We start from the raw sequence: 10,380 nt of genomic DNA, 5'->3' as shown, positions 1-10,380 counted from the left end.
GGGGGGCTTACCCGACTCTAGCCATCAGTGAGCCCCCCAAGTGCTTCCCACAGCATCTTCCTACTCAGAGGCTGACGCCCACCTACCTAAACCCCAAGTCAGAAGACGGTCCTTCTCCAGTCCATCTCCCACCTTGGGGAGCCCTGGGGACAGCCTCCTAACTATTACAACGGCTCTCTCTGCCCCAGAACACAAGTGAGGCACCAGATCCGACACACAGGCCAATGTCCTCCAGCCTTCACCTGCCCCTTCCCCACTTTCGATCATTCCTTAAGATCCTCAACTCTGCTTTTCCCGGGGACTTCCTGAGCTGGGGAGGACCCCCCCATGGCCCATTGTGAGGAGGCAGAGCAGGCTCCCCACGCCCGGTCCACAGACAGCACGGAGGCTGTGAGGGACCCCGGCTGCTGGGCTGGCTGGGGTTCTCGGGCTCAGGGTGCCCACGTGTGTCCACAAGTCGCAGGGGCGCCGGGCCCCACTGGGGGCAGGGAGGGGTGCGGGCAAAGAGCCCAGGGTCTTTGTCTTGCTCTGTCCCCAGCAGCTTCAGAGCAGCCTTCTCCCCCATCAGGACCACCGGGCTGGCGGCAGCCAGAGAGGGCCCGCGCCCGCCACCCGCTCCCGCAGCGCCCCCGTCCTCCGGACGGAGCCGGGTCGGGGGGCGAGGGCGGTCCCTGGCCTTGCGGGCCGCGCCCGCCCCTCTGCGTGCAGAGACCGCGGGGTCCCAGGCCGGTGCCCCCTCCCTCGGCAGGAGACGCATGGGACTGGGAGGCTTCCGAGGAAGCGGGCCCGGAAGCGGAGCCAGACACCTGTGCCGCGCGCCGCCAGCCGGCCCCGAGCCCCTCCGCGTCGCTCGCGGTCTTCCGGCGTGCGTGGACGAGGCCCGGCCCGCCCCTCCGCGCCGCCGAGCTCCGCCCACACCTGGGCGCCGCCGGGGGCGGGGCGGGCGGGGAGCCAATGGGAGGGGCGGGGCGCAGGCGGGGCGGCCAATGGGCGTTGGCTCAGGGCGGGCGGTGCGACCCTGGGAGCCAATAGGAGGGCGAGGGGCGGGGCCCTGGGGCTGCGGGCCAATGGAGTGGCGAGCCGGGGCTCGCCCGCGGCGCTGGAGGCGGCAGGTTGCGGCGGCGCCGGGCTCCGGGAAGCAGCCAGTTCGAGTCTGGGTCCCGGAGGCCAGCGAGCGCCCAGGTGAGCCGCGCAGGGACCCGGGTCCTCCCGCGTGCGGGGCGCGGCCTCGGGCGGCAACTCCGACGGAGGGACGCGGGCTGGGCCGCCGTGGGGGCCGCGCCGCACCTGCAGCGGCCCCTCGGCGGCGACGGCGGCCGCGGGTGGGGGGCGAGCGCCGCGGCTGGAGGGAGCGGCCAGGGCGCTGCTCGCCCCGGCGAGGGCCGCCCCGGAGCGGTTCCGTGGCTCCGGAGGGCCGGGGTCGGAGTGGCGGGGAAGCGGCGTTCCCATGGCAGCGGGAAGCCGTGTTTTCGTGAGGGCGCCCTTGGGTGCCGGAGCTCGGCGTCCCGTGGGAGGGGCAGTGCCCTTCGAGCCAGGTGCCTGGGGAGGCAGGAAGTGCTGGATCTGGTTAATGATTCGCCTGGTTCCGGGGGAGTGGGGCGGGGCACGGGGAGGCTGGTCAGTGGGGGAGCTTCAGAGTGCTCCTGGAGGGCACACGGGTTACCCCTTGGGGGGGCTGGTCGTGCCTCCACCCCCGCAGTGTATGACCTGCGTGCGGGGCTAGGCTATAGGAGAGCAGGACTGACATGAGGTGGGGGGCGCACAGTAGCCCTGAACCACTTCTGGGGGTGAGGAGAGGAGAGGCCAGGGGGTGGTGGGGCCAGGCAGGGCCTGACCCTCTGGCCTTTGTCCTCCCTGCAGGACAGGGATGCTGTCTGGGCTAGCAGCGATGGAGCTGAAGGTGTGGGTGGATGGCATACAGCGCGTGGTCTGTGGGGTCTCAGAGCAAACCACCTGTCAGGAAGTAGTCTTCGCACTAGCCCAAGCAATAGGTGAGTCCTTTCGGGCACAGGTAGCCCAACAGGTGCACCTGAGGTGGGGCTGGGTCCTCCGTCCCCTTCCCTGATCAAGGCTGGGGCTGGCCGCTGATCCCTCTTGCCCTCTCCTAATTTCTCAAGCCAGGTGGATGGGGGGGCGCATCAGCTGACCTGTCTCCTCCTACCCCAGGCCAGACGGGCCGCTTTGTGCTCGTGCAGCGTCTCAGGGAAAAGGAACGGCAGCTGCTGCCCCAAGAGTGTCCAGTGGGTGCCCAGGCCACCTGTGGACAGTTTGCCAGTGATGTCCAGTTTGTCCTGAGGCGGACAGGGCCCAGCCTTGCTGGGAGGCCCTCCTCAGACAGCTGCCCACCTCCTGAGCGCTGCCCAGTCCGTGCCAGCCTCCCCCCGAAGCCACGGCCAGCCCTGGGCCACGAGCAGCGCAAAGCATGGACCTTCAGCCTGGGGTGCCCCGGACTGGCCCCCAGCCCTGCACCACCTGACCCTGTGGCCCCCGTAGCACCAGTCCCAGGCTCCAGTGTAGACCTGCAGGGCCTGGAGCGCAGGGTGCGGAGGAACGCCGCAGAGCTGGGTCAGGAGGCCTTCTGGGAGCAGGAGCTGCGGCGGGAGCAGGCTCGGGAGCGGGAGGGGCAGGCGCGCCTGCAGGCCCTGAGCGCAGCCACCGCGGAGCACGCTGCCCGGCTACAGGCCCTGGATGCCCAGGCCCGTGCCCTGGAGGTGGAGCTCCATCTGGCCTCAGAGGCCCCCGGACCCCCCTCGCCCACAGCGTCTGCAGCGGAACGCCTGCGCAAGGACCTGGCTGCCCAGGAGCGGCAGAGCGCAGAAGTGCAGGGCAGCCTGGCCCTGGTGAGCAGGGCCCTGCAGGCGGCCGAGCACGCCCTACAGGTGAGCCCGCAGGCCCCCGAGCCCCTGCCAGTGGCCCCAGTGCGAGCGGATTTGGGGGCTGGCCTCTGGGTCAGGCCAAGGAGAGGGCGAGGCCATGGAGCCCCGTGGCTGCGTCCCCTGAGGGCCCCATGTGCCCCAGGCCCAAGCCCAGGAACTTGAGGAGCTGAACCGGGAGCTGCGCCAGTGCAACCTGCAGGAGTTCATCCAGCAGACGGGGGCTGCACTGCCACCAGCCCCGCGGCCAGACAGGGGCCCTCTCAGCACACAGGTCAGAGTGGTTCCAGAGGGAGCCCAGGGGCGTGGGAGGCCTGGCCCAGGTCCAAGCTGACCTGCTCTCCCCACAGGGTCTTCTGCCTCTGGCCAGAGAAGAGCCCCTCACGAGAACCCCTCGGAATCCTGCTCTAGTGTCCAGCCTGAGCCCAGAAAGTACGTCTGTCTTCCCCACTTCGGGTGGGACAGGGCCTTCCTGTCCTCAGTGCCCTCAGCCTGTCTCCTCCCCACAGTTGCCCCAATGAGGCAGAACTCCTGGAGGTAGCAGCTCTCGCCCCAAAGTGGACGTCCACTGCCAGCCTGGCCCCAGGCTCCCACGACATGACGAGCAAGGGCAGCCAAGGCCAGCCTGACCTGGAAGACAGGAGAGCTGGTGGTCACAGAGGAGTCATTCTCCCCTACAGTGGGAAGCCTTGGTGCCCTGGGCCTGAGACAGAGCACCTCAGGGCCCCGGGCTTTCCGCCGTGTGGGGGTGGAGGGAGTCTGCTGAGACCCCTGGACAGGCAGGAGGCATGACCGGCTCAGAATGTGCTACACCCCGAGGGTCACGGCTCCTTGTGGGGGATGGGAGACGTGTGGACACTGCTCAGCTGTGGGTGTGTGCTTGTGTGTGGGAGGTAGCCTTCCTCGAGCCTGCGTACACACATGGGCATGCCGCCTCCCTACCCCAACCCTAAAACCTCAATAAACTGCCCAGAATGGCTTCAGTGCGTCCTGAAGCTGTACCGGACAGGGTCTGTGGGCCCTAAAACTTGAGACCAGCCAGGGTCACTGGGGAGTCCCCCAAGCTACCTGGGGCTGGCCACGACCAGGGCTCTTGAGAAAAGGGTCTCCCAGGGACCAGTGGTCAGTTGGACCCCAAACTGGGGCTTGTAGGGCCTCCCATTTCCAGCTGCTGTGCCCATCCCCACCCAGGGGCTCTCCTTGGCAGCCCAAACCTGGATTGAGAGTTGCATAGTGTGGGGCCTTAGAGCAGCCTCGGGCCTGGTCTGGGTGTCTGTGTGGGCTCTCCCTCCTCTGGCCTACTCCTCACCAGTAGCAGGAGCTGCCACCGCATGAAGATGGTTCCTGGACAAGAGGACTCAAGGACGTGCCAGACCTGCCTATCAGGTTTATTGAGGTTTATGGAGAGCCTGTGGGGGCAGGTCCCCAGATTCCTGCCCAGAACCCAGGAGCTCTGCCCAGAGGAGCTCTGTTGGCCCCATGAGGGTGTGGCTGCCCAGCCATCCACCAGGCCCCCTCTGCTTCCCAGGTCAGTGTGCAGGCTCAAAATTAGGGCAGTGATCACAGTCCTGGGTCTGGGACGGGCTGCAGGCCCCACCTGTGAGCACCGTGGCTGGCCCTGGAGCCCTCTGTGATGGTCAGAACACAGGGGCTCGGTGCAGCCACACATACTGAGGAACAGGAGATGGAGGCACCCTCGATGATGGAGTCTCTGTGTTGAGGCTGGGAGTCAGCAACTTAGGATGGACTCAGCCTTCTGGAGTGGCCCCCGAGCTCAGCCTGGTGTTCTCCTCTTCTGGGGCTGACCATAGGGGACAAGAAGTCCTGAGTACAGGTGCGTGGAAGTCACCAAGAGCAGCTTGGGGGAGGGGATTAATGAGGACTGGATACTTCCTGCCCGAGGTGGAACCGGACCGGGAGTGACGGCGGGACAGCAGCAGCAGGGGACTTCTGGCCCAGGCTCCTCACTCCAAAGCCCCCAGCCCTACATAGCTCCTACCTACGCTGCCACCCGAGCCCACGGTCTCTCGCACAGCCACCCACTGGAGACAGGGCTGAGTGCACAGTCACACGGCTAGAGCCTGGAATGCAAATGCCCATCACGTTGTGCCCTGCGTGGGAGGGCTGGAGCGGCGGGCGGTGGCGGTCACCGCCAGGTCCAAGAGGCCTGGAATCCCCACCCACAGCCCTCACCTGTACTCGGGAGGGTGGGATGTGCCTCTGAGCACCAGCACAGGGTCGTCTCCCAAGCTGAGCACACTGGCCAGCACAGGGCAAAGCCAGGTGCAGGCTGGCAGGCAGTCCACTCCCTCCCAGTGTCATGTGCTCTCCCACACCCCAAAGGGAAGCAGTCCTGGTGCTGGCAGAGCTTGCACACCCCTGGTCTCCTGAGTCTGTTTCCAAGGAACACCTGTTCCTTCTGAAGACATCGCCAGGGACCTGTCCCCATTCTGCTACAGGCTGAAAAGCTGATGAGCCCTCTTCACCTGGGAAGGGTCCTCAGGTAGCCAGTGTGCTCTGGGGTGGGGAAGGGGGCAGAACCTTCCACCTCTGGCTGTTCCAGGTGGACAAAATCCCATATCCCCCAAAAGTGGCCAGAAGTGCTTCGTATCAGTAAGCGAACACTGGGGCTGTTGAGAAGTTTACTTCGGAGCTTTAAGCTGCTCTTTGAAAACAACGATGTGAGCTATGCTGAGCCAAGGAGACCCAGCTCCCCACTCCCGCCAGACACACACATCCAGGCCATGGCAGGGCAGGACCAAGCCAGGTCAGCCCAGCTCCCTGGCCAAGGTGAGACAGGACCCAGTCATCATCAATGTCTCTGTAGGGCCAGACTGTGCAGGGGGATGGCACTGGAGCCCCTCCTGCTCACCTCCAGTACAAAAGTACTCTTGTGGGCTGGCTGGAACACTGGGGCTCCCTGAGGGTCACCCACAGCAAGTCACTGCCTTGTGGCAGGCAACTGGCACCATTGGTTCTCAACCCCAAGGGCCACCCACAACCTCCCTGCTGCCGGCAGAACCTGTCCTGCCAAGCCTGCTAGGTGTGACCCTCAGGGCACCACAGTGACCTTTACGACAGTGTCCCTCCAAAGGTGAGTCCAAGTCCATGCAAGGCCTCAATTCAGGCTGCCTGTCCCTCACGCTGCTCTGACAATGGTGGACCCAGTGCCAGCCATCAACGCCCACCATCTGGGGAGGAGACAGGGCCTGTGGCAGGCATCCTGGCCTCTGCATGCCTGGAGGCTGCTCAGGCCATGCTTTCCGACCAGCAGATCTTCACAGTGGGTTGAGAACCCCAGCAGAGGGGCGCCTGGGTGGCTCGGTGGGTTAAGCCTCTGCCTTCGGCTCAGGTCTAGATCTCAGGATCCTGGGATTGAGTCCCGCGGGCTCTCTGCTCAGCAGGGAGCCTGCTTCCCTCTCTCTCTGCCTACTTGTGATCTCTTAGTCAACTAAATAAATAAAATATTAAAAAAAAAAAAAAAAAAGAAGAACCCCAGCAGAGAAAGCAGGCCCGGCAGCAGACAGGCTGGGGGCTCGGCCGGGTGCCCCCACCTCCAGGAGGGCACACCGCTGGGCACAAGTGGGTTCTTGGCATTCTTGCTGAGTGGTAGAAATGTGCAGAAAAGCCAAATCTGTCTTCCTTGAGTTCCCAGCAGTGGCCCTCAAGAGGCAGGTAGTAGGGGGTCCGGTCCTGAGGGCCACGGGTCTGACCAGAACACGTTGCTTCAGCTTGGCGACATTCGGAAGACCATCCAGCAACTCTGCAGGTCCCGGCACCTGAGACACACAAGGAAAGTTCCCTCCAAAGGCGCATCTGGCCCAATCTGAGCCCCCTCGTGTGGAGGGCTGTGAAGCCCCACGGTGCTTCCCCTTCCTCCCCACCCCGCTGCTGAGCGCGACAAAGGGGCGCCCTCTCCCCGCCTTGGTGTTCGTCCTCCCACCTGGTCTGGCCGTCCCTTGCCCGACACACCAGGGTCACAGAAGGGCCGGGGCGGTCGCGCTGCCCAGGGACAGATCAGCCGCTGTCACACGCACAGTGGGTCCGGAGCAGCGCAGTGTGCGGTGGGCAGTGGCTGCCCTGCGCCTGGAGGGACCACCGGGTGCACAGAAGGGCCGTCCCACCCCCGACCCCTCCCTCGCCTCCAACTTGTGCGTCCGAGCCCCACCGCACCAGCCCAGCCCGAGCCCCCGCCCGCCGGTCTGGGACCCCTCGCGCGTCACCTGCAACCGCGGCGCGGGGCCGTCGCCGGCTCTCAGCCCAAATTCGGCGGCGGCCGCGGGCCCCCGGCGCCCCGACCGGCCCCCGACCGCCCCCCGACCGCCCCCCGACCACCCCGCACCCGGAGCCTGGCCCGCGCCCCGCCCCCGGCCCGTATGCAAATACGCGAGTCTTGCGGCCAATGGCCAGCCGGGCTGGGCCCGCCCTGCTGCGTCCCAGCCAGTGGCCGCGAGGTGGGGGCGAGCCGCCACGCCCACCGCCGCGCGGCCCCTTGCGGGCGCGGCCGGCGCGTTCCTTTCCGCACGTCGGCCTCGGGGCGGGGCCGCCACCTGCCGGGCGGGGCCAGCAGACGCCGCGCTGCTGCCGTGCGGGGCGGCTCCCCCGCGGGCCGGGCAGGTGGTAGCGCCCGAGGCGCTCTCCCCGCCCTCGCGGTGGGCCCCCGGGAACGCGCGGGGTTGGGGTGCACGTATCCCGGCTGCGCCCTCCGGACGCACATGGGGCCCGCGCTGCCCGCGGCCCCGCGGAGCACTGTGGCTGGCGGGCCGGGGCTCCGCGGCACCCCAGTGGAATCCGTCACCTTGGAAGGCTCGGAATCTGAGTGCGGAGGGGACACGGCGCGGGGCGCAGGGCCATCGGTGCTTTGCCCCGTCCTGTCTGGGCTTTGAAAAAGTATAAAGCGTGAGAACAGACTGTTTCAGACCTGGGTTATTGACTCCTTGGTGATGCCCTAAGGTGGCAGCCAAGGGAGATTTGGCCCTGACCCCCTTCCCCTCACATTCTCCTCCCCGCCTCCACGGCCAAGGGGACCCCTGAGGCAGAACCAGGGGTCATGCGGACCCCCAATGGGGTAGAGACCCTTGCTCTCCTTTTGCTCCTGACACAGAAGTCCTCACAAGCCCTCTGCGCTCTTCCAAAGTGAGCCGGGGCTCCCCACTTTCCCTTACCTCACTCACTCATCTCCCGCATCTGCCTCAACCCTGGCCTCCCTAGAGGACCCCGCTCACCTGGTGCCAGCCAGCTTCAAAGGAGCCCTCGGCTCTTCACTGCCCAGGGGTCCAGCCTCAGCCACCCCTGTCCCTCATGGTTCACCTGTGGCCACACTGCCTCTACACCACCTTTTCCCGGTTCTCCCTTCCTCCAGTGACCCCCCTGCATCCTACCTGTGTGGGGCCTGGAGCCCCCCAGGTGCCCCAGCCCCAGCACAGCTCCTGCTGCACCCTTCCCATTACCACATTCATTTCATTTCTTCCTTAAAAAATCACCTGAGTGGCTAAATGCAGAGGCTCTGGGACATCGGAGCCTGAAGCTTGGGGATAGAAACCCAAGGGGCGGATGATGTGGGTGGGGCTGCCTATGGGTGGGGAAAGAGCACAGAGGAGCGGGCTCAGTTCTACTGGTGCCATGAGGGGAGGGGTCAGCGAAGCCCAGACACCTTGGTCTGGAAGAACACTAGTAATCTGCAGGACCCCTGAGAAGGCCCACACCTTCAGGACAGGGTCGAGGTTTGGAGGAAAGAAGTCTGGAGTTGGGGGACAGAGAGAAGCCATAGGTCAGGGTGACTCTGAGTTCCCTGAAGGTATGACCTTCAGCTGTGTCCCCCAGTCCTGCAGGTTCCAAATGCACCCCTTATCACCTTCTGTAGTGGGTTGAATAGTGTCCCCCAAAAGATGTCTATATCCAAATGTCTAGACCCTGGGAACATTAGGTTACTTGGGGAAAGGGTCTCTGCAGCCATAATTAAGGGTTTTGAGATAAAATCATGCTGGTTTCACTGGGTGGGCCCTAAGTCCAACAACAAGTGTACTTATAAGAGACAGATGAGAGGAAGGCCATGTAAAGACAGAGGCAAACTTTGGGGTGATGTGGCCACAAGCCAAAGAAGCCTGGAGCACCACAAACTGGAAGGGGCAGAAAAGGGTTTCCTACAGAGCAGAGCTCCCTTGGATTTCAGATCTGTAACTTCTAGGACTGTGAGAAAATCATCTGTTGTTTTAAGCTACCCAGTCTGTGGTCACTGGTTAAGGCAGGCCTGGGATGCTAACAAGTCTGCCTTCCCAAGTCAGGGAACACAGCCGTACCTGGCTCCCCCCCTCTGGCCCTGTTTGCATGCAGGCCTGATGGCAGGGAAAGAGCTGGTGGGGGCTGGATAGAACCAAGGTAGCTCCCAGTCCTGCTGCGCCCTCCTGTATCAGAGAGCAGTGCGTATCTCGTGTCTGTTCCTGCCTGGGCTGGGGTGGGCAGGAGAACAGAGTGCACTAAGCACCACCCAAACCCAGCAGGGAATACAGAGTGCAGGTCTATGAGGGGCATGGGGCAGGGTACACATGTTGTGTCCTTGCTTGGATCTAGCATGTGAGAGGTGGCAGGTGGGCGGCTAGTCAGTGTGGCCTGGAGGTGACAGTACGGACAGTGGGTATGTACAGAAGGTGCTCACATGTCCTTCCTTGCCTGACTTCCAGGTTGCCCTCCTGTTTACTTCGCACATTTCTTCAGAATCTACCAGGAGCTTCTTGCGCCCAGTCCAGCCCAGGCCATGGTGGCTCCCGATCTGGGGTCCCCCTGTGTCTGCCCTCACTAGTCTTTCCCCCACCTTGCTGCCTCGCCCCCCCCGGAGCCGGCAAGCCAGCACGTGTCATCCAGCTCCAGATCCACCGGAGCCCCTAGCGCCTCTGGCCCCTTCCCGCACTGGGCCGGGCCATCCCGGCTTGGCCTCCTTTCCGACGTCCGGCAGCGGCTTCTCGGGGCTCTCCCCACCCCTGCCACTGCCAGATCCGTCCTCACTGCCTAACACGGGCCGGTCCTCCCAGCCTCCTGAGCCCCCGACCCGACCCTGCTTGATCTTTCATCCCAGCACGGGTCAGCTTGCCACACACCACGCGGTGTACGGACCGACAGCGCTGGTGGTTTCCCGCGTCTGAAGCAGACGGGGCGCGGGGCGGGGGTCTCCTCCCGCTGGGCCCGGCACCTGGAGGAGCCCGCCCACACAGGACTCCGTCAGTGTGTGGTCCAGGAGCGACTGCAGGTCACGAAGCTGCTCGTTGCGGGAGCGCCACGGGGCAGCTGGGGCCAGAGCAACGCGGGCTGGGGGCGTGACCAACGCCGGGAGGGCCGCGGCGCCGCGTGCGGGGCAGGCAGCAGGGTGGGGGCGTGTTCACGGGCGTGGGGCGGGGCCAAGCCTAGGGGGCGGGGTCTCAGGTGTGCCGGACGGCCGCTGCCATTCGCCCTGGGCGGACGGCGGAGGCTCGGACTGTACCAAGTCCCAGCGGGGGAGGGCTGACACGGAACA

The 10,380-nt window shown here is 65.3% G+C and overlaps 1 protein-coding gene and 1 long non-coding RNA gene across 2 annotated transcripts; one reads left to right on the top strand and one right to left on the bottom strand.

The window, feature by feature from the left end:
• Positions 1–1,056: 1,056 nt before the first annotated feature.
• On the top strand, positions 1,057–3,879 carry RASSF7 (Ras association domain family member 7). Its single transcript, XM_059152690.1, is given in 7 exon segments — positions 1,057–1,182; positions 1,861–1,991; positions 2,167–2,879; positions 3,019–3,147; positions 3,224–3,257; positions 3,260–3,305; positions 3,383–3,879. Coding segments are annotated over 6 exon segments (1,329 nt in total). The 5' UTR covers positions 1,057–1,182; positions 1,861–1,867; the 3' UTR covers positions 3,666–3,879.
• Positions 3,880–5,501: 1,622 nt separating this feature from the next.
• Positions 5,502–7,194, bottom strand: LOC131818351 (uncharacterized). The gene is made up of 2 exons (XR_009348790.1): positions 7,097–7,194; positions 5,502–6,652 (listed from the first exon to the last, which is right to left on the bottom strand). It is a non-coding gene; the product is annotated as an uncharacterized LOC131818351 (long non-coding RNA).
• Between the last annotated feature and the right edge of the window lie 3,186 nt (positions 7,195–10,380).

This window comes from Mustela lutreola, chromosome 1 (genome assembly GCF_030435805.1).
Source record: "Mustela lutreola isolate mMusLut2 chromosome 1, mMusLut2.pri, whole genome shotgun sequence".
NCBI classification, from domain to species: domain Eukaryota; kingdom Metazoa; phylum Chordata; class Mammalia; order Carnivora; family Mustelidae; genus Mustela; species Mustela lutreola.
Note: the sequence above shows the minus strand (reverse complement) of the source record. Positions and strands in the feature narration are given on the sequence as shown.